This window comes from Sparus aurata, chromosome 11 (genome assembly GCF_900880675.1).
Source record: "Sparus aurata chromosome 11, fSpaAur1.1, whole genome shotgun sequence".
Lineage (NCBI taxonomy): Eukaryota > Metazoa > Chordata > Actinopteri > Spariformes > Sparidae > Sparus > Sparus aurata.
Window position 1 is genome coordinate 1,507,076 of NC_044197.1, and position 27,588 is coordinate 1,534,663.

The 27,588-nt window shown below is 47.0% G+C and overlaps 1 protein-coding gene across 1 annotated transcript in view; it reads left to right on the top strand.

Moving 5' to 3' along the window:
- pik3r3b (phosphoinositide-3-kinase, regulatory subunit 3b (gamma)) overlaps positions 1-27,588 on the top strand; it is a 143,276-nt gene that overhangs the window by 46,681 nt on the left and 69,007 nt on the right. The window contains exons 3-5 of the mRNA XM_030432407.1: positions 2,433-2,507; positions 4,257-4,334; positions 23,406-23,537. Of these exons, the coding sequence (XP_030288267.1) occupies positions 2,433-2,507; positions 4,257-4,334; positions 23,406-23,537 (285 nt within the window). The remainder of the gene's footprint in view (positions 1-2,432; positions 2,508-4,256; positions 4,335-23,405; positions 23,538-27,588) is intronic.

The window sequence follows — 27,588 nt, forward strand, 5'->3', positions numbered from 1 at the left end:
CAGGAAATTACAAGTTTGAGTGTTTTCATTCAAAAGTCTTAAGTTCTTTTTGAAATACCACCGGACACAATAGAAAGCAGAGCTGCTGTGATGGATATAATACAGGATTAAACATTTAGTCCACGTCCACACGTACTAAAACGATCTTTTCCTCCGTCTTCCTCGGCATCGTTTCAAGAATATTTGCATCCAAAGGATCCACTGTAAACGACTCAACACGCTGTAGTTCATATTCCAGCCTATAGGTGGCGCTTGAAATTCACCAAAAACGGAGAAGAAGAGACGGAGCATGCACATAAAGCTTGAGCGCTGTAAACAAACAGACAGTAGAAGAAGAAACTGAACACAACAAGAAGAAGACGATGTGGTGATGCGGTCGTCCATAATTCTTTTTCACTCAGCGTTTTGGCAGAGCAGCAGAATATTTGCTCTAGTAACCCTGATAGCACGAACACGAGCGTGCAGTCCGCCATTGTTGTTGTTGTTGTTGTGAGAGGTTATGTTAAGAGGTCGAGGGGCGGGGCGATGGCGTCATCGATACGCAGAGTCTGCAGATTCGTCGTCCACAGGCGTTTTCAATGTTTCCACTCTGAGATCAGGTTTCAAAAAAGTGCGTTTACAGGATCCATGTGGACGAACGGCCAAAACGATGCAGCTCATGTGAGTTTACACACAAAAGTGTTTCCATGTGGATGAATCCTTAAACCACAGAACTAGAACGTGCAGGAAACTGCAGTGTCTTTAAGGTTCCACTGTACGCAGACGATGCTCTGCTTTCACTTCCTGTTGTTTATCTGCTGAAGTAGCTGGGAACCCAAACTGACTGGAAAATCAGATTGGAGGACTTCAAAAGGACGTCACAGCCAATCATTAAATACTTAATTACTTTATTTTATTTTATTTATTTACTTGTTTTTTTTTTCTCCCATCGACTGTTTTTCATTGATTAACTTACTTGTAGTCCATCTTTGCTACTTATGTTACAAAACGACGAAGCATTACATAAACCAGTGATGGCTGTATTTTGATCTACTGTTTGCTTCACAATGAAAATATTTGAAACACACATTAATTGGAAGATACATGATGTGTTGAAGTCTTCACTGTAGCTCAGGTGAAAGTGTGCAGGCTTGATCTCGTGTCACGGTCGTAAATAACATCTTTTTGAATCACTTCTGGAGACTTCTGTGTTTCCGTCTTTATTATTTTAGTTCTAGTTCTACATTTTGAATGTCCAGTTCCTCCGTCACCTCAGCTCCACCCTCTTTTCTCCACCGTCACAAAGCATCCTGTGTTAGCTGAGACATTTGCATAGTGATCCTTAATTGTCTCTTTCCTCCTTCTAATTGATTCCCAATAGTGGCTGTTATGACAGCTGCTGCTGCGTGTTGTTTAACCTTTTCACTTCCACTCCAGCTGATTAGCTGTCAGTCAGCGCGGGCGCAGTGTTTTCATTTCTGCACATGTGTGATTATTTTCATTGTTAGTTTCCTGATACAGATATTTGTTTACTGTCACTGTGTTTAAACTCGTCTGAAAATACAAACTCAAACTTTGTTGTGTTGAATCCCAAAGAAATTTAGATTTGATTTAAATGTTGAAGCCGAACGCTCGAAAAACACTCAGAAAAAATGTCCAACGATGTAAGAGGATGAAGAATAAAATGCAGATGAGTGTGTGTGCGTGTGTGTGTGTATGTGTGTGCATGTGTGTGTGTGTGTATGTGCATGTGTGTGTATGTGTGTGTGTGTGTGTGTGTGTGTCATGCCCTAAGCTTGTGGCATGTGAAGTTTTGACCGGAGTATGAACTCAACACTGACATTTACAAGGTCTTTACCCTGCTGTGTGTGTGCGTGTGTGTGTGTGTGTGTGTGTGCGTGCGTGCGTGCGTGCGTGCGTGCGTGCGTGCGTGCGTGTGTGTGTGTGTGTGTTTGTGCGTGTGTGTGCTGATTATTCAGGCAGCAGTACACACTCCCTGCAGGGTTCATGCTCTCACTCTGCGGCTGATCTGTTTGGATGGACGGTTGCAGGAATGTTTTCTCAGTTTAATAACTGCGGATGATAATTGAACGATTCTTCACGAGATGAAACCATGATATGTTTTATTTTCAGCTTTTAAGATTTTCATTTTGCGCACGGCGCTGTGAGACATGAACTGATGTAATGTTCACGGATGGTTTAAGATCATATAAACAGGTTTTAGATCTATAGCGTCGTTTTGTTTTGTGCAGTCAAACTTTTTGTCTTTAATATTTTGTTGTTAAAAAGAAAGAAAATGTTTATGTGAAACAGAGACGCTCATTAAAAGTTAATGGTGGAGTTTATTGTGCATCATTAATAAGTAAATAGTCTCGGGAGCCGCGGAGGTTGTTGTTGTTTTAGTGAGTTAATAAAATGAATAACCTCTCTCTCTCTCTCTCTCTCTATCTCAGGTGTGGAGGCGGAGCTTCTGTCCGACGCAGCACCTGTGGTGGTTTGGCGACTGGTGGAGGCCGTGGAGAAACACGGTGAGAGAACAACAGCGACACGTACATTAAAGGAGTAGTTCAACATTAGCAGTTAACCTTAACGAGCCTTTGTTCTGGCTTTAGTTCTGTGTCTTCACCGATTTACTGGTTTTTAAATGACTAGTTTCTTTTGTCTTCATGAGAACAACACTTTATTCAAAGGAGTCATCACCCGGAAATCGCACTTTCTCTCGTTAAATCATGCATATTGGTGTTGGACCTCTGTTGAAACTTGCCTGAAAAACTGGAGTTTGAAAGTGGCTCAGTTTTTTCGCTTTGGCTGTTTATCTGAACAGGAATAGCGCACAGTAGTGCGCGTTCCTAAAGCACGAGATTTTGACTCTGCTCCTGTGGTGACGTTACCACAGGAGGCTACTTGCATATTAAGCATCGGCTCACAGCCGTCCTCAACCAGAGTGAGCACGCCGAATCTGCTTATTTCTCTGTCATTTTCACACCATACATCGTGACCGCCAGCATTAAAACTCAGGTCTTACATGTAAAACACGAGTGTCAAAAGTAAGACGGAAAAAAAAAGAATTTACCATTCAGAGACGTCCTGCTGTAAACGTGTCTCTTCACCGTCTCTGCCTCTTCACTCTCCTGTTCGGGTTCCGACTCCGGCTCGTACATAAATGCCTGAATTCCGTAAGGTTCGTCATTTAGTGTGTGCGCCATGACAGCGGGCTGTTTATGTTGTGGAGTCTGTGTGCATGCAGACTAGCCCCCCATTCCGGCTCTGTCCTTCCTGCGGCCAATCAACGCGCGCCTCATTACATATTAATACAATGCACATCCGGACCGGTCAAAACCTCGCGCATAATCTCGCATGAGAAAGTCGTGGTATGAAAAAGTGTCAGAACAAGCTCTATGTTTGATTTTTTTTATTTATTTTTTTTCTAATAAGTTTTAAGAATTGATCCAAAGCGATCCAAGAGGGACTGGATATGTAAAAAACCAGGTGATGACTCCTTTAAAGAAACAGCTTTTACTGTGGTGAATATTAGCTCCCTCCTGGACTTTTATTGTGAAAGGTATAAACAGAAGTAATGTGCTGCAGTGTGTTTTCAGTGTAAATGTCCCGACAGGACTGGATGTGTCTGACACTGATTGGCTGTTCTAACACTTAATGTATTAATTATGTTATAATTACACTTTTAGCATCTTATCTAGACATAATACTGCTAATAGGCACCTTACAAGGACTTAAAAGGGCATCATTACCTGTTAATATGTAAAAACACTAATTACGAGCACCAATTATAGTTTTTACATTTATGTTTTCACACAGTTAAACAAACACTGCAGCATGTTCATTTGTGTGATTTGGAGTTGTCAGTTTGTGTATTTTTGCAGATGAGCTGTTTCCTGTTTTAATGCTAAGCTAGGCTAACGATATCCTCGCCGCAGCCTGTCTGCGTCACACAAACGTGAGATTGAGATCCATGTTCTGCTTTTAACAGTGTTTCATTCTAAAGTGACTGATTGGAGGAAAAGGAAGCTTCCTCCTGTAAATGAGGTGATGTATGAATGTGTTGTATGTTCTGAGGGCAGCAGGTGACGCGTGTGATAATTCAGCAGGACTGGAAAATGTAATTTAGCTGAACATCAGTAACCTGGAGCAGCAGCAGCAGACTTTACATCATCTGTGGAGCGTAATATCTACATCCGTCTGCCGTGTCTTCAGGCTCACATCGGTTCTGTCAGCTGACGTTCTCTCTTCTTCTTCTGCCTCTGTTGGTTCTGCAGGTCTGAACAGTGAGTCTCTGTATCGAGCTGCTCCGTCCTCCAGCGGACCTGCAGAGCTGCGACAGGCTCTGGACTCAGGTACATACACTCAGAACCAGAACCAGCCGTCTGACTGGACCACAGATGTTTCCCTGCATTTCTTTTGTTCTGTGTGATTCTAACATCGAGTATTGTTTGGTTTTCGGATCGTTGGTTGGATAAAACAGTGTAGTTTCTGGCTCCTGAACCTGCTGATGGGTTCAGGATCTGCATTCATCCTGGACAAGTGTCATACACTGTCAGCACAGGTGGACAGGATGAGCATGCATTCAAGTGCATTCTGCATTTAATAAGTTGTATGAGAACGATCTTTTTTTCTCCGTCTTCCTCGGCATCGTTTCAAGAATATTTGCGTCCACACGAGCCTCTAGGTGGCGCGAAGAAGACACGGAGCATGTGCATTAAGCTTGTGCGCTGTAAACAAACAGACAGAAGACGGAGAAATCGAACACAACAAGAAGAAGATGAAAATGGCTACTGCAAGGAAACCAGAATCGTTCGTGTGGACCGTTAATGAGGTCGAACTGCTGCTGCGACTCACACTCAACTACAAGAAAGGCTCGATATCTTCTGTGGCACGAACACGAGCATGTAGTCCGCCATTGTTGTTGTTGTTGTTGTTGTTATGAGAGTTCAAGGGGTTCAGAGGTCGCGGGGTGGGGCGATGGCGTCATCGTTTTGGAAAGTGAGAACGGGAGGGCTGCGTTTTCAGATTTCTCCACCCTGAGACCCGTTTTCAAAAAAATGCGTTTTCAGGATCCGTATGGACGATCGGCCAAAACGATGCAATACGTGTGCGTTTTCGCAAAAGAGCGTTGTCGTCTAGACGGGGCCTGAGTATCTAAGACTGAGTACAGTGGACCGTCTGAAAGCTGTTTCCTGAATGCCATCAAAGAGTAAACTGCAGTTAGAAACCAGTATTCTGAGCACTGCTGTCGGATTAATGTGTCAGAAAATGTCTCCAAAATCAAACACTTTAGATCTGATGACCTGTTGTAGTCGTGGTGATCGACATCAGCTGCAGCTGGAATCAACATGTTGGTCTGAAGAAGCAGCAGAGTCGCTCTGATCGTCCTCAAAGTCTGTGATAAGTTGAACAAGTCTCACCTGGCTGCAGTTAACATTTGAGAAAAAAGAAACAGTTTATTGGACCACGCACACTAAAGCAGGACATTAACTTCTCTGCTCACATCAGTCTGTGAAACTTTCAGGTTTTGGTCCTCAGGTCGGAGCAGGACACACGTTTATTTACCTCCTGACTCCATTCAGAACAGAATCTCTTGAGAAATGCGAACAATGTTCAGATTCCTCGTATGAAAAGTGTGACTGAAAGTAAGAAAATCCAAGGTGAAGCTGCTGTTGTTGGATCTCTGCGCTGTGACGGACTGGAGGAGCAACAAGTGGCTCGCAGCTCACACGTCTCCTCTCCTCAACTCCTCTCTGTGTTTAAACACATTCGGACTCCCGCTGAGGCCGAACAGGATCGGATCGGGCCGCCGAGCCGAGTGGAGCCGAAATCACTGAGACCGAAAAAAGTTGGCCGAGTTTGAGTATCTGAAGTTCAGGTTTGGCACCACCAGGGAGTGCTCTGACTCCGTACTTTATTTTGGGAGCGAGGAGGGGAACTGACAAAATCAGACTCTGGACTGGACGAGGAGGAGGAGGAGGAGGAGGAGGAGGAGGAGGAGGAGGAGGAGGAGGAGGAGGAGGAGGACAGGACAGAGAAGATTATCATCACTGACAGTCAGTGTGGCGCTGCAGAAAGGTTCAGTGCAGCTGCTGAAGTTGTTATTAACTGTAAAGCTTCAGTCCGACTCCAGCAGATCAAATCACGTCATCACCGTGTGCCTCCACTCAGACTGTGACCCGTCAATCAACTTCATAAACTAAATGATCGATTGATTGTTGGTCGGTTCCTTACACACACACACACACTGAACAGTCACGTGCTGACTCATTGATTGGACCATCCTGGTGATGCTGGACGACTCGTACGGATCATTCAGAGTCAGCACTGACCGATAACCAATATTTGGGGCTGATATATATTTGCAGTAAATATGAAAAATGAAAAATGAATGACGAGAAAATGTTACCACAGTAGCACCAATCAGGCGTCGTTGTGGGCGGGACATCGTGTGAGAGGATCTGGATCAGAACCAGAGCAGCACGTTTACAGATGAAGTCATTCTTTTGACGGTATGATGAGAAAATATGATGAGAAAATGTTGAATTTCAGCACAAATGCACGCACGACACAAGATGTACAGAACATCCTGCTCCACCCTGACAAAGAATATGTGTTTATAGTATTAATACAGCAGCTGTATGATGTTCGGCTGCAGTCCTGGTGTGTTTTTAAGGAACCAGAATGTCACCGTACATCACCTGAGCGGCTCCGAGGGCCGAGACTAGAAGGTTTGAGGGAGTAATACTGACTGAAGAAGCAGAAATGTCTCGTACAGCGATATCCAGCGTGTGAGTTCTGTGGCTGCACTTTTTTTTTTCGATAATATGGCTAAAATGACTTTTCGCTGTTGACTGACCTCAGAATAATTATCATCATCATCAAATCAACCATGAACTCACGGGACTCTCTTGTTCTTGAACATAATTTTTTGCAATGTTATTAGTGAGGAAACAGCTGCCAGAAATGATTCCCCGCTGCAGCGTTGAACTCCTGACTCCTCTTTTCTCCACTAATGTTTGAAAATTCACGAAAATCATAACCCAGGTTCTTCGAAACGGGGGGGAATTCCCCTTTAAATCTATTATCCAGATGATTATTTAATGGAGGCATTCAGATCATAAGACCTGAAAATGAGAATAAATGATTTGTCATGATGGATATTTTTCTCAGTACTCGTCCAGTTTTCTGCAGAAAAACTCAACAAATCCAGTACAGTTCATTCAGCGGGAAGAATGGATTTAGCGTGGAAGAACACACACATGCACACACACATACAAACACAAACACACACAGACACACACACCTGGCCTCCTTGGGCAGTGGTGAGAGGTCAGCATGGGGCCAAAGATATGCACATACTCAAAGTAATCGACTGAGAGGAGCTGACATGTCGGCACTCAGAGGAATTTAGCATGCAGGCTTGACACGCACACCCACATATATGTAGAGACAGAAAGAGGGCCGCACGGGAGAAATCCTACTGATGATTCGCTGGAAATCGCAGAGAAATGCAGCCGCTGACGTCCTGCAGTCACACTGGCTTTGTGTACAGTGCGTGGTCTAATTGACAGGGACAGATCCTATGGAATATATATGACAAGCGGGTGCTTCTGTGAAGATTCGTGCTGGCGTGTGGCCGTGAACCGACACGAACGCGAGTGAAGGAAGAGTTTGGGTTTGAGCGATGAAGGGCGCAGCGGGATGATCTGATGATGTGGGAGAGTAACGCCTGAGGACGGACGGGAGAGGCCGGGAGACGGGAGGACACACACTCAGCCGCGATACAGACAGAAATATCTGCCGTCTCTCAGCGTCAGTGCGTTTGAGTTGAGCGGGCAGATGAGATGAAGGTCAGATGAAGTGTCCTGCGGTGTGAGAAGCCTCTTTGTATCCTGGGTTAAAGATGTAATATATGAGATTACTGACTTCAAAAGAAGGGAGAACAACCAGGCCTTTGTTGCAAACTTTGTTGAGTTGTGTACTTATATTATCCCAAATGTTTCCAGCGAAGACAGAAGAAAGAAAGTGGGCGAATATGACAGAACGATATAATCCAACACAGCTGTTCTGCCATTAGGTCGGCTCTTGTGAAGCCTCTGATGTTCTCTGGTTTAGCTGTTTGTTCGTCACAGAGGTGTTCACCAGGTCGCCCCCCCCCCCCCCGACCTCCAACTGTCCCCGTCACCAGCGAGGGGTCGGTGACATCACACCGCACCGACCCGGACACAGATGTCACCGAGCGTCTTGTGTTGAAGAGGAAACAGTCCTGGTTTGTAGTCACTCATGGACACAGCTGGTTTCTTTCAGTTCGATCTGCACGAGAAATTAGCGATAACGCTCTTTCACACGATGTTAAAGAAAGTCTGAAGACAAACCCTGATGTTCTCCTCACTGTGACCCAGTGGATATGTAAGAGATAATGTATAGAACGGCGGTCATTATCGGGAAAATAAGTCGAGACAGGACGAACCGGACCCCGACACGAACCGGACTTATTTTCCCGATAGTGACCGCTGTTCCATACATTATCCCGCTTACACGGCTACTTGCCAACACAAATAAAAACTTGACACAGTTTGTCTTTTTACAGTGTATTTGTTACCGTTCAGCAGTTTATTTGTTATTTCTTCAGCAGAGAAATATAGTTCACCAAACCGACAACAAAGACGTTGTTTCTCTTCTCCCTCTTCGCTGCTTTCCTCTCTTTTTCTTTTCTTGACTGATGACGACAAGTCAGACTTTTGCCAAGAGTTGAAATCACCGTATTTTCCAAAAATATTCAAGTTAATGTGAAACTCATCCATACTAGTGGCCTAGCAGTACGTTTATTCCGATATGAATTAGACTACAGATCAGCTGATGTTGCTTAGAGACCGAAGACGCTGGAGTGAAAAGTGACCGGACTACTAGCAGAGCAAAGATTCTAGAGCGCGGAGTGATACGAAATACGTGAATCAGAGGCAAAAAGGCCACTTTCCTTGACAACAGTTAAATATGCTTAGCTTATGCTTGGAACGTTGGGAAGGTCCATTAAAGTGAATGGAGCGTTGTACAGCATTAAGAAGAGCCGTGTGATAAGTGAAGCTAACACACCTTAAACACAGCTGTGACCAGAGAGCTGCGACACGTTTATTCTGCCCATCGATCGACTTCCTCACCAGGAGATCTTCACGTCCCGACAGATTCTGCAGCATCATCTTCATCATCATCACATCTGACAGGACAGACGGACAAAACATCTGTTGTTAACGTGTAAACTGAAGTGAGATCCAGTGACGACCGCCATCAGAACCGGTTCTGTCCATGTGACGGATGGTGATTGGATCTGGGCGCAGCTCCGGTCTGTGTGCAGGAGCAGAGCGCGGCTGCTGCAGAGCTCGGCTGTCTTTGTTGTGTTTGTGCTGCGTATGAGTTATGGAAGATTGTTATGTAACAGGAAGGTGATGCTCACTCAGGTCGTTCCACCGCTGCACATCCGACTAATTGATCCGCGTGTGTGTGTGTGTGTGTGTATTGGTGGTTTGCTGCATATGTACAGCATTTTCCAATCAAAGTGTGTGTGTGTGCGTGTGTGTGCGTGTGTGTGTGTGTGTGTGTGTGTCACACAGGCTCTGAAAGCTTCTCAGAACATTACCTCATCTAGTTGACCTGCGATTGGTACACGGCCTGGACGTTGCCATGGTGATAGCTAGCCTTTTTTTTTTTTTTAGCCGCTTGGTTCTGCCGTGCCCACACATCGCTCAGTGTGTGTTGGCCCAGTAACTCTGAGTGTGTGTGTGTGTGTGTGTGTGTGTGCGTGTGTGTGTGCGTGTGCGTGTGTGTGTGTGTGTGTGAATGGTCCTCTAGCTTTGTGAGGACCAGGTTCACTGTCAGACCTCGAGGGTGACGACGTGTTCGGCAGGTGAATAGATTTTAGGCGGTGAGGACATTTTTGGGATGGAAAGGAGATCTTGGAGGACAAAATAATTCTTAAAGGGGAAATATTCAGAAAATGTTTTGGAAAGTGGAAATTCTGCAGAATCTGGGAACATTTGGATATTTGGTTCACTTATGGAAAAATAGATTTTGTTGTAGTGAAGACATAAAATGTTTTTAGACCGTGAGGCACTTTTGAAAAGACATTTAGGAAGGAAGATTTCTGGACATTTTAAGGTGTTTTATCATATTTTTTTGACAGAAACGATGACATTTGTCATAAGTGACACATTCTACATGTTGGACAGTTAGGACATTTTTTAAGATTGGACATTTAGGAAAATGTTGACTTTCTGCAAAACATAGGACATTTTGAAAAGAAGACATTTATTCCAAAAGGATTTTCTGCAAACTTTTTTTTTTTCGCCTGTGAAGATAAATTTGGAAAGTAGGGACCTTTTTTTTGGACGGTGTGGAAATATTTTTCAAAGAATTCTATATTAAAGTGTAAATGTTGTAATGTAGTGGGAAAAAAACTGTATATTTATTATAAAGACAACTTGAACAGGTTTTAAGACGCGACAGAAGACAAAGTGCACACAGTCACCTCAGTGTAAGAAGAGTTTCAAATTGCTTGTGATGTTTGTTGGTGCCGTGTCTGTACTGGGCAGGGTCCGGTGTCGTCGAGGGTCAGACTGGACTTTTGATTAAGCTCAGAATGATGTTGAGATGAAGCGTCAGGTGAAACATCATGTCAGCGAGCGTCCTCACAGGTGTGGAAGCACGAAGGCGTCTGTGGATAAATGTGACATATGGACATTTTCATCCTGCTGGGGTTTGTGTGTGTGTGTGTGTTTGTATCAGTGTGTGTCTGTTCGACCCACTTAGAATGTGTGTGAGGTTTACATTGATACACTGACAACACACACACACACACACACACACACACACACACACTGTGCCAGCTCGTCGGGCACAGTGTGGGCAGTCTCTGCTTTGGAAACGATGAGTCACGCTGGCGCCGACTGAAGCAGAATATTCTTGTTCTCCATCAGAACGCTGCAGCACATACGTGTTCACATGCACAAACATGCAAACATACTGCACCTCACACACACACACACACACACACACACAATCAATAACCATCTGTGTGTGTGTAATAACTTCCCCTCTTCCTCTTCCTCCTCTTCCTCTTCCTCTCTGGGTTCAGTCCTCCCATCCAATCCGTTAACGCTCGCCGCTAACAGCCCATCAACCAATCTGCAGCTGTGGAGCCATTAAATAATCTTTTATTTCACTGCTCCTCCTTTATGTACTCTTCAATCTCCCTCCCTCTCTCTTCCCTTCTCATCTTCTCTCTCTTTCTCTCCCTTTTTTATTCACTCATTCATCACCGTCCCTTTTCCTCCCCTCCCCGCCTCGCTGACAGGAGCCGCTGAGTTCAGCAAAACACAAATTAAAAGAGCTCCTCCGCTCCATCTCTCCATCCTCTCCTTCCATCTCCATCCCTCCATCCTCCCCGTCCCTCCGTCCTCTCTCGTCTGTCGGTCCCGGCCCTCGCTATTGGTCGGAGGTGATGTCATCATCCTTCTCTGGCGCCCGTCAATAACCTATTAGAAGCCGGTGTTTTTACAGTCAGCTGGGGAGCGAAGAAGTGCAGCCACACACACACTGATGCAGCGACGGCTGATGCTCGGTGGACGTGAGGAGGAAACAGAGCAGCTGTGGCTGCAGAGCTGCTGAAACTCATCAGTGAGTCTTCAACAAAGGCAAAGTTGTGCAGCAGGAAGGAAAGTCAGCTTCCTCCTCTCAGCAGCCTTATTTGTTTTGGCTTTTGTTCTTATTTTATTGATGCATGTCGACATCTCATGGTCGACATTGTTGAATCTGTCTTTTTACGTCCAGCACCGATGTGAAGTGTTGGACATGTGAAGTGAGGGTGTGAAGGGACGATGGATGAACTTCTCCTCACATTACGTCAGTGTTTGTTGGAACTGTGATCATTATAGAAAACTAAAACTTTAATAAAGGCGTCGCTGGACTTCTTAATGTTTTGCAGGTCGTCCCGTTGTGACGTTTGCGTCTGGGATCATAGTTTTAGAGGATGGGATGTGTTCTTTCACCCATCATGCATCATGTCCCGATACATATACCAGGATGCTTCTCCGTCCCACAATCCTTTGCACAGTGGAAGCTCCGACACATCAGCTGTTTCTTAGTTTGTATGTCGGGCTGAGTTCTGCAGCAGCTCGGTCGGTGACCCGAAGCTTCAGACTGCCTCCCCTCTCGTCCACGTAGACTTTCAAAATAAAGCTTGCTGACAAACATTGTGCATGTAATGGAACATTATGACTTCTGGATTGTTATTAACGTACTTTATAAGCTGCAGTGTGAACTACACATTGATGCACAAATGTAAAACTGAGTGACTTTGTGGTGAAATCACAGCCTGATTTTTAAATATGAAGCAGTTATCTAACAACACATTTATCTCTCTGTGTGATGAGAGTCGGTGCAGGTAGAACAGAAAACATCACGTCCACCAAACGAGCTGCTGGCTGCAGCATTCAAGTTGGTTAAATGTACATCACACCCACAGAAAATTCTCTCCTCCTCCTCCTCCTCCTCCCCCTCCTCCTCTTCCTCCTCCTCCCCCTCCTCCTCTTCTTCCTCCTCCTCCTCCTCCTCCTCCTCCCTGAACACTGAACAAGCTCTCAGCATCCAAATCAATGATGTCATCTCTCTCACAGCGCCAGTGTGTCGTCTGACAACACACATCCTGACACGCCGTCTGCAAAGAGACTGTTCGGATGTATATTCTCTCTCCTCCTCCTCCTCTCCTCTCCTCCTCTCCTCTCCTCCTCTCCTCTCCTCTCCTCTCCTCTCCTCTCCTCTCCTCTCCTCTCCTCCTCCTCCTCTCCTCTCCTCTCCTCTCCTCTCCTCTCCTCCCTCACTTCCTGTCACAGATCTTATCTCTGCCATATGTTGCTCTGTAACATAAACGACTGAAGTGATACCTGTGGCTTCACCGTCTGTTAGCTGAGCTTCACATCTTTTGTTCTCTTCTTCTTCTTCTTCTCTCACTGCACCAACATTTTATTCAGTTTGCTTTTGAGAATATTGTACCTGAGTTTATCCTGCAGGTAGATTGTTCTCTGGATCCAGACGACCCTCAGAACAGAGTTACGAGGGATGTTGGTTGAAATCTCCCCGCTGTGGTGATTTCTCGTGTTACTGTGACAATCCTTGAATCAAGTCGAGAACACGCTGCTTTATATGCTAACATTAGCATCCCGCGTCCCCACCCTGCCAGTCTGCACTGATATTAGAGGAGCGGTGCAGCAACTTTACACTTTACATTGTGTGGCTTCACAAGGGAATGCAATGTTGAAATGCATCGTGCACAAGTCAGCAACAACAAGGTAAAGTTAGCTCGCTAGCTAACAGAGGACACTCGGGATTAAACAGGTGAAGGCTGGGCAGGGTTTCTGCAGGGTCTTACAAAGTCTCAAATGTGATAATCTCAACTTTAAATCCATCCATATTTTACATATAGGTCTTAAATTACATTAAGTTAGGTCTTAAATATGTAAGTTCATTTACCGCCTCCATCGTCACTTCTTTTTGTTTTGTTTTGGGGAAATGTGTTGTTGAGATTCACAGTCAGCTCCGTGTGTTCTTCTTATTTCCGAGGTATCAGGAACGTAAAGTTTCATTTTACCAACAGCTCGGTCGGAAGTTATCACTGCACACTTAATCTGTTCCGGAAAGACTTCACCAGCAGAATCTGCTTCAACTATGGGAAAGTGTCAATTTAACGTGTTGGCTTGAACATCCAGAATTCAGTTGGTTAAAAACCTCGTAATGAATCTGAAGGTCAGTGCACGCTCTGCAGGACGACCCTCAACCTGGGCACACTCGGTGGGAAAGCGCTGGTGTCACACACAAAATCGGAAAAACACCAGTTAGCTTCTAAAAGTCTCCAGCAAAGTCACACTATCACACAGTTTTGTACGCCTTCGTCACCAGTTCCCGGTCCAAGTTCATCCAGTTCTGCTCGACCCGAATTCTGCGCCGTCTCGCATTCAAGTGACATTCAAACCATCTTCGGCTCAACTCAGACGCTGAAACCGGAGGTGCTTTGGATTTTGAACACCGTTGCTGAACCATCCAAAAGTTTGGATGTAAAAAGTTGGTTATTTTTTCTGGGACTGCACTTTTCTGTACTTTTTAGTACTTCGTGTGGGTCTTAAATTTAGTTCAAAAAGGTCTTTAAAAAGTCTTAAATTTGACTTGAGAAACTCTGGGCGAGGTGTTTGTGTTCGTCCCACTGGGAGCGTTTCAGAGCAGAGCGCATCGTTAAACTGTTTCAGTATTTATCTGTTTTAAGTATTTTTATCGTTTATATTTCTGACGTTTTCCTTGCTGTAGATCACGAGTCTGTACGAGGTGTTTTGTTTTGAGTGTCGGGCTGTAACCTGGCTGAGACGAGGCCCGGTGCGATCTGATTGTTCGTGTTTTGGTCTGATGGTTTTTATGAAAGTTAAATCCTGACTCAGCGGCTGAAGGATCACACTCTGACAAAAGTCTGTCGCTCTGTGTCGACTCAGACATGACGAGGCGTCTCCCGGATCAGAACGCCGTGTTCCCAGATGAGCTGGATGGAGTGTCGGTGTTCAGACTCCAGACGAATGGAAACCAGATCTGTGGGAGAAATGTGCTTTTTTTTTGTTTCTTCTTCACAGCAGCTGATTCCAGCTTTAACGCCAAATTCTCTATCACCTATTATTAACCGTCGGCCTTTGGATGAACTCGCTCTGCGGTACGCTTCGTCTTTTTTTCACTCCTCTTTGTTTCGTCTGCCAGTTTCGAGAGTTTTCCTGTTGCATCTCTCTGAGTCCATGTTGTGATATCAGTGTGTGTGAGCAGAATGCCAAGGACAGATGGGTAGACGGAGAGGTGAGCGGGTTCACTCACACACACACACACACACACTCACACACACACACACACACACACTCACACACACTCTCACACACACACACACACACACACACTCACACACACACACACACACACTGAACTCTGTACACTTCTGTCTGTGGTCACTGAACAACAAATGTTTCTGTCTTTACTTTCTTTTCTTTCCCCCTTTTTTTTCCTCAGTCACCATTTGTTCTTTACTAAATCCGTCACCGTCTGGTTCCGTTCTGTGTTCTGGGTTATCAAGGTGCTGTTGAGAGAAGAAACGGACTCTATTTAAAGCAAGAGGACAGTTGTGGAGGGTCAATTCCAGTAATACATCCGTCCTGCAACAGAGAGATGAGAGCAGAGGTTCTCAGTCTACTTGTAACTGTAAGTGCTGTATCGTAGCCAACTGGACTTGTTTCGGTACCTTGAAGACGTTTCACCTCTGATCCAGGAGGCTTCTTCGGTTCTCACTAACTGGAGGGGAGTCGCAGGCTTTTAAACCCTGTGTGGGAGTGTCCTGCTTTTGTAAACATTGTATACAAAATTGGTATGCAAAATAAAAGCTTCAAGATGTTTCACCTGTCATCCAAGAACTGTAGGGCAGCTGTAGGCTGTTAAACTCTGAGTGGGAGTGTCCTCTGAGTGGGGGTGTCCTCTGAGTGGGAGTGTCCTCTGAGTGGGAATGTCCTCTGAGTGGGAGTGTCCTCTGAGTGGGGGTGTCCTCTGAGTGGGAGTGTCCTCTGAGTGGGAATGTCCTCTGAGTGGGAGTGTCCTCTGAGTGTTAGTGTCCTCTGAGTGGGGGTGTTCTCTGAGTGGGAATGTCCTCTGAGTGGGAATGTCCTCTAAGTGGGGGTGTCCTCTGAGTGGGAGTGCCCTCTAAATGGGAGTGTCCTCTGAATGGGAGTGTCCTCTGAGTGGGAATGTCCTCTGAGTGGGAATGTCCTCTAAGTGGGGGTGTCCTCTGAGTGGGAGTGTCCTTACAGAGTCGTTAAGGACACTGGGAGCTCTCAGTTCAGCATCGTAGGTGGGTGATAAGTGATGTCTTAGTCCACCTCCTCTGTTCGGTCGTTCCAGTTTGACACTGATGGATTCAAACCGACTTCTCTGGACAAGATGTTGACATTTATCTCCTTCAGTCAGGGTCAGAGGACAGCAGAGTCTGGACCTGAGGAGTCGGTCCTCTGTGCCGTCCTGCTGCATTAACATAGAATCACTTAATGGCGATTTTACTGTTGATTGACGTCCCGGTCGAGACAAAAGCTGCTCACCTGCACTTCAGGGGAAAAACTGAGAAAGGCTCAACTTTATATAAATGTTCCAGGTGATCGTCAGCTGCTCTTGTTTTAATACCTGACAAAAAAGAAGCAGAGTATTACGGTTAGCTCCGTCCAGTAGAGAGACTTAGCTTTATAAGCCTAGCTTAGCACAAAAGACAACTTACCACCTGCATGAAAAGTGGAACATTTTACCTTTACTAGCTGAGGAATCGAGGGAAGAGCACCCAAGAAAATACGGCTCTAATACATAAAGTGCACAGTAAAACTGGTTGTTATAGCAAAAACACATAAAAGTTACCACACACGGCCGTATGTACATAAACACACATAAACCCAAAGCGTCTGCAGCTCCATTACAGAGTGTAATAAAGTTTAAAGCAGGAATATTTCATCGGGACAGTTACAATGTTTTTAATGGTGTCGGTGATCCCGAGGAGCTTGTCTTGTGTTTATCTGTGAGTTTTAGTGGAAAACACTTCTGATTTACTGAAATCGGCATTAAACTGGTCACAGAAATGAAAGAAACAAGTCGCCATGCTGCTTAAATATTCATTCTGTCTCACACAAGAGCCGCAAACACGCAGTAACTGAGCATTAAACGTGGATATACACATTCCTCTCTCCTTTCATTATAGATAAGACGTCAGATAATCATCTCCCGTCAGTTCGTCTGTTCCTCACACACTGATAACAGACTCTGAAACAAGTCAGGAATAAAAATGGGTTTCAAATCCAGAAGAGGTTCAGGAGGAGTTCAGGAGGAGTTGACTCCCCGAGGCTCCTTCAACTCCTCAACTTAAACTCCATCACGGCCACGGCTGGATTAAGCTGCTTTAGGGCCTCGGGGCAAAAATAAGCTGCAGGCCCCAATTTGATCCTGATGCCTGCAGGTACACAGCAGGTACAGCATCACTGTAATTCATTACTCTTTACACCTGAGGAGGATTCTGTGATGATGTGATCGGAATGAACACCGTGTGGCTGCAGCTGGCTCTTTGTTTTATCTCTGTTTATCTGTTTTTCTTATTTCTATATCGTCTTATTGTGGTGTTTTTTATAATATGATGTTTGCATTATTAATGTAGTGTGTGTTATTATGTTGGTGTTCCTGTTAGCATCAAAGATCTGAATAATCAACTTATCTCTGCACCTGAACTCATCACCAGAGTCCAGTTTTGCTCTCGACATTGCAGCAGTTGAATAGTTGACAAAAACTCCTCCTTCTTCTTCTTCTTCTCCTTCTTCTTCTTCTTCTTCTCCTTCTTCTTCTTCTTCTTCTCCTTCTTCTTCTAAGTGCCGTGTAGTTCTGTTGGTGGAGAGAGAGAAGACGTTTCTTCGGCCGTTATCTCAAAAACTCTTCAACTCACAAAGAGTCGGTCTGTGTTGTTAGAGGTTAATCCATGATGTGTGCGCACGTGTGTGTGCGTGTGTGTGCGTGTGTGTGTGTGTGTGTGTGTGTGTGCGCGTGTGTGTCATGCTCAGCTGATTATTGCTCATCTGCTTCGACACTTCGTCACATTGAGGATCCTCCGTCGTCTGTCAGCTGCAGTCTTCTCCAGCAGTGTCAGACGGTGGCGGTCTGTCACCTCCGACATCCAGCCCTGTGTGTGTGTGTGTGTGTGTGTGAGTGTGTGTGTGTGTGTGTGTGTGTGTGTGTGTGTGTGTGTGTGTGTGTGTGTACACAATGCTGAACTTGACTGAACTGCAGTTTGCTTCTTAGAAACAGGAGTCACACGACCAAAAGCCATCTGACTGTTTTTCTGCCTCCATCTTTCTCTAACTTCAACATTTCTTGACCTCTCTCTCTCTCACACACACACACACACACACACACACACACACAGATCTTATCAGCAGCTGACCCTGTCCTCGTATCTGACGGGAACGTATAATCCCTCCTCTGTTTCTCCCTGGATCAGCAGAGCCGTGACCCGTCTGTGTGAATGTTCTTGTGTCCTGCTCGTCTGCGAGGAGCTTCGGGAGGAGGTCGACCGTCTGTCGGCGACTGAGACAGAAGAAGAAGATTGATTCATTTAGTGGAAAAACACAGTGCGGTGTTGTCGACATCTGTCCCGCCAGAAACACAGAAACTCACTGTATCTGAAGCCTTTTGGTTGTTTAACGTATCACCCGAACATGATGGAAACACTGCGTTAAATTACATGGAAATCCCAGCAGCCCCTCTGTTGTCGGACGGCTCTCCTCTTAAACTCAAATAAAAATCTCTGTTGTGCTCTAATTCTTTTCTCGACATGTAATTCTGCCTACGAGCGTCTCTAACTCTCTGCTGCGGTTTATAATCAGTGCAACTGGATTAACTGGGACCAACTTTTTTCCAGGAATCTGCTGGATGTCAGTCCGTCCTGTTGGACTGAATCGCTGCGCTGAAACGCCGACGAGAGCAGATGATCACACATTTTCTGTAGTGTAATGAGATTCTTACTGGAATGCTGCACACACACACACACACACACACACACACACACACAATGCACAGATGAACACACACACACAATGCACAGATGAACACAGGGGTTTGTGTGTTACATTAGTGCAGCTCTATCTGATTACACCATACTGCTGTCATTGTGTACGAACAGCAGATTGATTTTGTCCGTCAGATTTCCTTTGGCTCAAGTTCAAGTTCAGGCAGAGTGCGTCTTCCTCCCGTATCAGTTCTGGATGTGGCGGCCTTGGACGGCATGCAGTGCGACGGTTCTTCAGCTCAGAGGAGACGGGTCCTTCAGCGGGTCTGATTCGACCTCTGCAGGTCTGCTGAACCTAACAGACGCGCTCCGTGTTTCCTCGCTGCCCCGACCTGAATCAAACACATCTCATACGTCTTCCTGTTTAGTTTCTGGAGAGCTGACAGAACCGAGCCCGCCTCGGATCGGACAGCCTTGACCAACTTAGAGTGAAACTTTATAAAGTTGTTGTTAAGGTCCGACAGAGAGCCTCAATAAAAAATGACTTCCCTTGACCTCTAACACTCGATCCGGTCTCATCACAGCCAATCAGCCGCTCCTTCCTGGCGGATGGATCCCATGTCAGCTGCAGCAATCCAATAACTGGACTCTACACTCGAGTATTGACCCGGCTTCAGTCCATTCATTCATTCATTCATTCATCTGCACGTCTGTCGACTGATCCACTGCCGGTGTCAGACAAAGCCGTGATGATCTGACTGATGGATCGAGTATGGGGAGGAAATCAGCGACGTGCACCTCTGTGAGTGTGTGTGTGTGTGTGTGTGTGTGTGTGTGTGTGTGTGTGTGTGTGTGTGTGTGAGAGAGAGAGAGGTGTAAACAAACAAGCAGAAGAAGAAGAAGATGAGAGCCGGTTCAGGGAGAAGTCATGATCGAGGAGAAAGACGGATCGACGGCTCAGAGGAAATGATCCTGATCTGTCGATGCGTCACGACGACGGACAAGAACATGAAGTGATAATCAATAACGACCTATCTCGATATGAGAGTACGTGCAGGCATCCGTCTTCAGGGATCTATATCGCACCTTTTAGGATCACATGTAAAAAAAAAATACAGGGTGACGTGACGAGGCGGTGACATCACACGGGTGAAATGCAGCGAGGGAAGCGCTCGTCTTCAGGGAGGCTGCAGAGGAAACGAGCGGAGAGAGCGAGACGGAGAATTAAAACTCCCGGAGGAGAGAGGAGGAGTGTGAGGGGATTTCATTGATCTGGGGATTTCTGGCTCCTGATCCCTCAGCGAGCAGTGTGACGACGCTGCACTGGCTCCCGTCCCAGAACACAACTCTGTTTCATTAGGTGTGATTAAAGTCGCTCTGCTGACTTCAGCCTTCTCACCTCTCTCACCCGAGGCCAGACCTCTGATAACTCATCTGACTTCAGATTTACATCGTTTTTAAGATGCGTACTTTGATTTGCAGATCTCAACAGGGAGAGAGTCGAACATCCATCTTTTTGTGTCACCTGAGGGTTTGGCTGCATTAGCAACTCACTAGCTCGTCTTCGTAACGTCTCAGCTCGTTCCCTTTGGATTCTAAGTCATGCGGCCCGTCTCTACCTGGCCGGGCGCCGACCAGAAGGTCATCTGGGTCGCTCACATTCAGCTGTGATGTAACGGCTGGGCAGCAGGAGAAGTGGATTAATGCCAGCCGGGGACCCAGACAGACTCAAGTTAAATAAACCACCAATTAATCAGGCGGTTTCGGATATCAGACATCAATTTTCTTGGTGTCTGACACGAACACACAGCCGCTGTTGTTTTTTTGCACGAAGAAGCAAAATCATGAATCTGAAATAGTCTCTCCACTGATATTCTGTGAAGCGCCCACAGCAACTTCTTGGTGTTTATTCGTGTCAGATTGTGTGCGTCCGATTCCCTCGCAGCTGAATAATGAACCCAGTGACTTCAAAGTGATGGCGTGCGGGCCTTCAGAACAATCCTGCCATTTTGCTGCTGGCGTGGGAACGACAGACATGTCTCAGCAAAATGTGTCCCGAACAGTCCGTCGCTGTCGCTGCTGCCTGCTTCCTCCCTCTGAAGTCAGACGCAACTCATGATTCATACACACACTATCTGCTCTGTTGTTTCTCAGACCTTTACATTGTCTGATTGTCTGGAACAGTCCTGCTGATTAACTTAAAGGGATATTCCGGTGTGAGTTTAATCCATGTTCTAACACACCGTGAAACTGTGTTAGACTCCCTCTCGAGAGATCAAGTTAGCAGACCGCTAATTTACGGAGTTTTATCAACCTCAGAAACGACCGCACGACAACAATACACTGCAGTAAATGATCCAAATATAAACCGCCACCAAAAAGCCACAAATAATGCTCAGAACAGCACCAAACTTCAGCAACAGTACAAATAGGGTCTCAGCACATAGTCCGGGGCATCTAACCTCCGCTAGCTTAGCTGGATTTCTATTGTGAAGCTAAAAACAGACTTCAACTCTCCTCCATCAGCTTCCGGGTCGGGGAAGTCCCGACGCGACGATTACTGAGTGCGGTTAGAAATGCTCAATTCCGTTCTTTTCCCTGTCCGCTCTCGATAATAACTGTTATAAACTGGCAGGTAAGACACATATGAACTTTGATCGCTTTTCCATGGAGTCATAATCACACATTTTCATCCATGAGCCGCGGAACTCTACTGCACTCGGTAATCGACTCGTCGGGACTTCCCGTCAACAGGAAGCTGCTGCAGAAGAGTGGTAAATTTAGTCAGCTTTTCAGTAGAAATCCAGCTAAGCTAGCGGAGGTTAGATGCCCCGGACTATGTGCTGAGACCCTATTTGTACTGTTGCTGAAGTTTGGTGCTGTTCTGAGCATTATTTGTGGCTTTTTGGTGGCGGTTTATATTTGGATCCATTTACTGCAGTGTATTGTTGTCGTGCGGTCGTTTCTGAGGTTGATAAAACTCCGTAAATTAGCGGTCTGCTAACTTGATCTCTTGAGAGGGAGTCTAACACAGTTTCACGGTGTGTTAGACCATGGATTAAACTTACACCGGAATATCCCTTTAACGACCAACGTGAAGAAGGGACCGGTGTGAGTTGTCACCAGCATCAGGAGCTCGACCTGCTCTCACAGGACGTAACAACAGCCAGCGGTTCAAGGTCAACGCACTCGTTTGCTGACGAGTTTACTCAGCTGCCATATCAGAACCGGTCCCTTCTGGATGTTAGACAGCTGTTGAAGATTGATTTTACAGACTCATCCAAACAGCAGTGACACTCAGCGAGGGAGAGAGAGAAGCTCGGCTGTATAATTTCCCCAGTGGAAATCGCAGCGAGCGTCATAATTAGCCCGTATCGGCAGAATCGTTTGTGCCAGAAGTGCAAACTAATATCTAAAAGCACGTCGCCTCTGTCGTTAATATCAGCAGCACAAAGGCCCAAACTAATAATAAAAAAAAGCTCCCTCAAATTATCAAATTACTCTCTGCTCTTCAGGAATCAAATTGTTTTACGCTCTAATAAACACACACACACACAAGAAAAAGTGTGTTAATATCTTTTGGGGGATCAGGGTCCCATGACAACACAGAATTTGCTCCGTCTGGGTGTCGGGGGGGTTCGAATCCCCCCGACGAATCACTGCACGCTAACACAGCCTGGTGTGAAGAGGTCATCCGCTGATATTAATGGCCTGGTGGTTTACTGGCCTGTGGTGATTGGGTAAGTTTATTCAGGCATTAGTCAGACGGGCAGATCAATAAGATTTAACAGCCGTTTTGACTCCAGAGGGGTTCCTGGTGCATGTGGTGCTGAGGTGGAGGATGGAAGGAAAAGAAAGAGATAGAGAAGGAGAAAGAGGAGCAAACAGAGCTGCTGCAGGAAGATTAGAGATAACAGAAGGAAGGTCAAGGTGGAAGAGGAGGAGGTGAATCTTTGGGGACGAGATGGAGGGAAGGTTGAGGTGAAGGATGGAGGACAGGACGAACGTCCTCTGGCGCCGGTTGGTTTGTCCTCTGCTAATCTGCCGGAGCGCTCACGCAGACACTCGCAGGCTCGCTATCTGTTGTTTTGTCTATGGACGGATGTGCGAGTTCTCTTTATGAGTTCGACATCTCAGCATCTTTCTTATCTGTTGCCGAGCGACTTTATCCCCCTTTTTCCCAGAAACATCCGACCGTGAGAAGTGACACACTGACCGAGTCTGACCGACCAGGTGTAGACCGTTCATCCCCTCCTCCACCTTCCACCTGCACTCTTTTATAACCCCTGTGAACCAGCGACGACCTCCAAGCTTTAAACTTACACGCTGAAACTGGCAAGTGACTGCGTTCGCTAACAGAAGCCAGCGAGCAGCTGTTAGCTTTACTGGAGCCATCTCAATGCCACGGCCCGAAAACAAGTTGCCCCAGACACTATTTTAAAGGAAACACGGTGCTGCTATCGTCAAGATCAATATCCAATATCAACCTCTAGTTTCAAGTCTTCTTCAGCGCAGCACGATGTTCACTTCTGTACATTATATAGAGTAAAACAGATGATGCAGCAGGGTTTACTTTGGGGCGTGGGCCGTCTTGTGTTGCTACCACGGCGTGTCTTTTGGTTCTGATCCACATCTTCCCAGATCCACCTTCTCACCCGCACCAGGCTTCAGAACAGTCCACAGACTGTTAGGTGGCTTCACTGTGGCTTCACGCTCTCCACAGTGATTCATTTCAGTTCCTTCTCAGTGAAACATGAGCACAATGAATATGTAACTAACATAAAGACCTCTACTCACCTCTCATCCCATCTGTCTTTTGTGCTTTCAGATCCATTCTCAGCAGATCTGGATCAGTACGACGTGGTTCCTCTGACTGACGCTCTCAGAGGTTTCCTGCAGGATCTGCCCGCCCCGATCATCCCCGCCACCGTCTACAGCGAGCTGGTCTACACTGCTCAAGGTACAGTGTGGTGCACGGATGTCAACCCTGACTGAAATGTGTTAAAGTGAATAAAACTGATGAAATGCTGATCCGCGGTGGTTCAGAGTGATCGGGACTCTCTCTGTGGACATAAATGTTACTGCAAAAACCTCTTCCTTCTTTTGAATCAGGCTGATGAGTGATGTCATCGTCTGTATGGCAGAAAGTTGTTGTTGTTTGTGATGTGTGGAGAGGAAATGAGAAGAAGTGTGTTGCTGCATGAACAAACTGTCTCTGTATTAAACCAGCTCAGTTAGGTGAACTCAGCTGCTGTTTACACTGTTAGCTTAGCTTAGCTTCCTTGGCTAGTCGGCCAACATTGTTTTATGCATGCAAGGCTAAACAAAGCTAAGTATGTCGTGGTAACAGGAGCTAGCTTCCTCTGCAGGGTGAGACAGCTGGAGACTCGACAGCACCGAGGGGAAACTTAAACAAAGATGTCACCGTCCATCGTGATGTTTCACTGTAGACGTCGTCATTGTTCAGCAGACATCCCCAAAGTTTGTCATTATTTGAATGAACCCGTTCTTATTTCTGCGCTGGGAAGCAATCATGTTGAGTTTTGGGAAACTTTTCTGAAGCCAAACACGACCCTGACCCAGATAAAGTCTCAGGTTTTGGTTCTGGTGCAGCTTTAAGCAGCGTTTCCACGGCTGGTGTGAGTTCAGGCCTGCAGCTGCATCCTCAGTCATCTGCTCCACAGTCTCACGCACTGCAGGCTTCAGCTCTGCAGCTCAATCTGAGCCCCGGCTGGGTTTCTTTTCTTTTTCTTTGTGCCTCACTGTCACTTGGCATGAGTGCCGACACTCGTCACACCTGACAGATTCCTGCCATATCTGGATGTAAAGACGACGAGGCTGTTCCCTCTCGTCAGCATCAAACTTCCTCTAATCTCCCGACAGCTGTGGATTATATAAAAACAAACTGGGAGCTGAGACGCGTCGCTGCCAGCTTCTCCCTGTTTCTCTGGGTTTCTGCACAGCTGACCTGTTTGTTCACCCTTTCACCTGCCGCCCACCTCGCCCAGCAGGACCCGCTCCCTCCTGCTTTTAAGGACTCTCACTCCTATCTATTTTTGATGAACCCTACCTTGACATTCTGTGTTTCACGCTCGGCCCGGGTGGCGTGCGTGCTGCTGTGTGGAAGTAAAAGCGAGTCAAAGGCGATGAGACGGACGTACAGACGGATGAGTGTGTGTTGTGTGTGTCGGTCGAGGCGGAGGCGTCGTCTGAGCTCGCAGGAAGTTCCCTGCAGCCTTTTCTCCCAAAATATTTCTGGGCTAAGCTCCCCGACATGATCTCCATCCGAAAACCCCCTCAATTATGTAAGTGCTTTCCTCTCTCTCTCTCTCTCTCTCCTGGTGCTCGTCCCGTTAAGTGACAGCCCTTTTTTATTTTACTTATTCATGGAAACATTTTAAGTCGGGATCAACCACTTTAAAAGGATGCAGCAAGTATTTTGCGCAGGTTGTCTGAGGTCAAGCTCGCTGAAACCGAACTTGTTATTTAGGGATGTCGATATTATATTATAAAACAATTCAGCTGAACTAAAATAAAGCTGAAGTATTCCTCTCTTCCTCTGAGCATAGCTGCACATATTCTTATATATACTTCTTGAGACGCTCCTCTGGTGCGAGCGTGAAGTCTGGTCGGGTCGGTCAAACGCAGGACGTCCAGCAGGGGAGGCTGGTCTGTAGAAGCAGAGGAAGAAAAGAAGGATCAAATAATAATTGGTTGAAATGAAACATTTCCACATGTTCCAGCTACCAGTGTTAAACACCGTGACTCAGTGTTTTGCTCCTGTCCACTGACCTGCCTTCCAAAAGTCAAAGTGTTTAACTGAATCACTAGTTTCTCACCTGAACTCACGGCCGATTTAAACCCTGATCGTTTCCTAAACTTCCTAAATTGTAGACCTAAAAGTCTCGACTTTTTTAATGAGTGAGAACTTCTCGTGTCCTCACTCGTCCTGGTGCTGTTTCTGTGCAGGACGGGTCGTTTCTGCGACCACCGACTGACACGTCCGTCCGTCTGGTGTCACTGTTATCAGACACAGAAATGTTCAAACTGAATCCAGAGGTGACGACTTTGAATCACTTGTTTTCTGGACGCAGCGACCGTGCCTGCTGCAGAAAGCGAGGTGGAGGAAACGTGATGTTTTCTCTTGTTGTTGATCCGTCTTGCTGTCACCGTGTTCTTCTCTAATCCGTCCTGATCTCCTCTCATTCCTGGTTTTTGTTGGCGAGGACCGACCGCATTGTTCACGGTCACGGTTGCGGTTGAACGTAACTCCAGCTCAGTGTTTTATTTCTAAATTAAAATATCCAGTTTATTTTCAAGGTAAAGTTCATCGATTCGAAGCCTCGTCTGCCATGTTGAGAGGAATCAGTCTCAGCTCAGCGGTCTCGGTCTTTGTTATTAAATCCACATGGATGGGATCAGTTAAATGTGCCTGATATAAAGCTGGTTTGTGTCTGTCCTGCAGGAGTCTGATCCCTGATCTGTGGATGTTGTAACAGTTAAAATCCCCTCATTCCTTTTTATTTTGCTACCTGTCCTCTGGCTGTCTCGCTCTCTGGGAGACGAGTCATCCTCTCACGTGTTTCGTCTGCGCTCGCTTTTTCCAGGCAGCAGCTCATTGTGGGAAATTCCCATAATCTGGTAGAAATAAAGGTGGAAGGGATTTCAAAATACCTTCTCAACCCTCCCTCCCTCCATCCCTCCCTCCCTCCCTCCCTCCCTCCATCCCTCCCTCCCTCCATCCCTCCCTCCCTCCATCCATCCCTCCCTCCCTCCCTCCCTCCATCCCTCCCTCCCTCCCTCCCTCCCTCCCTCCATCCCTCCCTCCCTCCCTCCCTCCCTCCATCCATCCCTCCCTCCCTCCCTCCCTCCATCCCTCTCTCCCTCCCTCCCTCCCTCCATCCTCCTCTCTTCCTCCCTCCCTCCCTCCCTCCCTCCATCCTTCCCTCCCTCCCTCCCTCCCTCCATCTCTCTCTCCCTCCCTCTCTCCCTCCCTCCATCCTTCCCTCCCTCCCTCCCTCCCTCCATCTCTCTCTCCCTCCCTCTCTCCCTCCCTCCATCCTTCCCTCCCTCCATCCCTCCCTCCCTCTCTCTCTCTCCCTCCCTCTCTCCCTCCCTCCATCCTTCCCTCCCTCCATCCTTCCCTCCCTTCCATCCCTCCCTCCCTCTCTCTCTCTCCCTCCTCCCTCCCTCCCTCCCTCCATCCTTCCCTCCCTCTCTCTCTCTCTCCCTCCCTCTCTCCATCCTTCCCTCCCTCTCTCTCTCTCTCCCTCCCTCTCTCCTCCTTCCCTCCCTCCCTCCTTCCCTCCCTTCTCTCTCTCCCTCCTCCCTCCTTCCCTCCCTCCCTCCCTCCCTCCCTCTCTCTCCCTCCATCCTTCCCTCCCTCTCTCTCTCTCTCCCTCCCTCTCCCCTCCCTCCCTCCTTCCCCTCCCTCCATCCTTCCCTCCCTTCCTCCCTCTCTCTCTCCCCTCCCTCTCTCCCTCCCTCCATCCTTCCCTCCCTCCCTCCTTCCCTCCCTCCCTCCTTCCCTCCCCTTCCTCCCTCCCTCCTCTCCTCTCCCTCCCTCCCCTCCCTCCTCTTCCCCTCCCTTCCTTCCCTCTCTCTCCTCCCTCCCTCTCTCCCTCCCTCCCTCCTTCCCTCCCTCCATCCTTCCCTCCCTTCCCTCCCTCTCTCTCTCCCTCCCTCTCTCCCTCCCTCCATCCTTCCTCCCTCCCCTCCTTCCCTCCCTCCCTCCTTCCCTCCCTTCCTCCCTCCCTCTCTCCCTCCCTCCCTCCTTCCCTCCCTCCATCCTTCCCTCCCTCTCTCCTCCCTCCCTCCCTCCCTCCTTCCCTCCCTTCCTCCCTCTCTCTCTCCCTCCCTCTCTCCCTCCCTCCCTCCCTCCCTCCTCCTTCCTCCCTTCCTCCTCCCTCTCTCCCTCTCTCCATCCTTCCCTCCCTCCCTCCCTCTCTCCCTCCCTCCTTCCTTCCCTCCCTCCCTCCCTCCTTCCCTCCCTTCCTCCCTCCCTCTCTCCC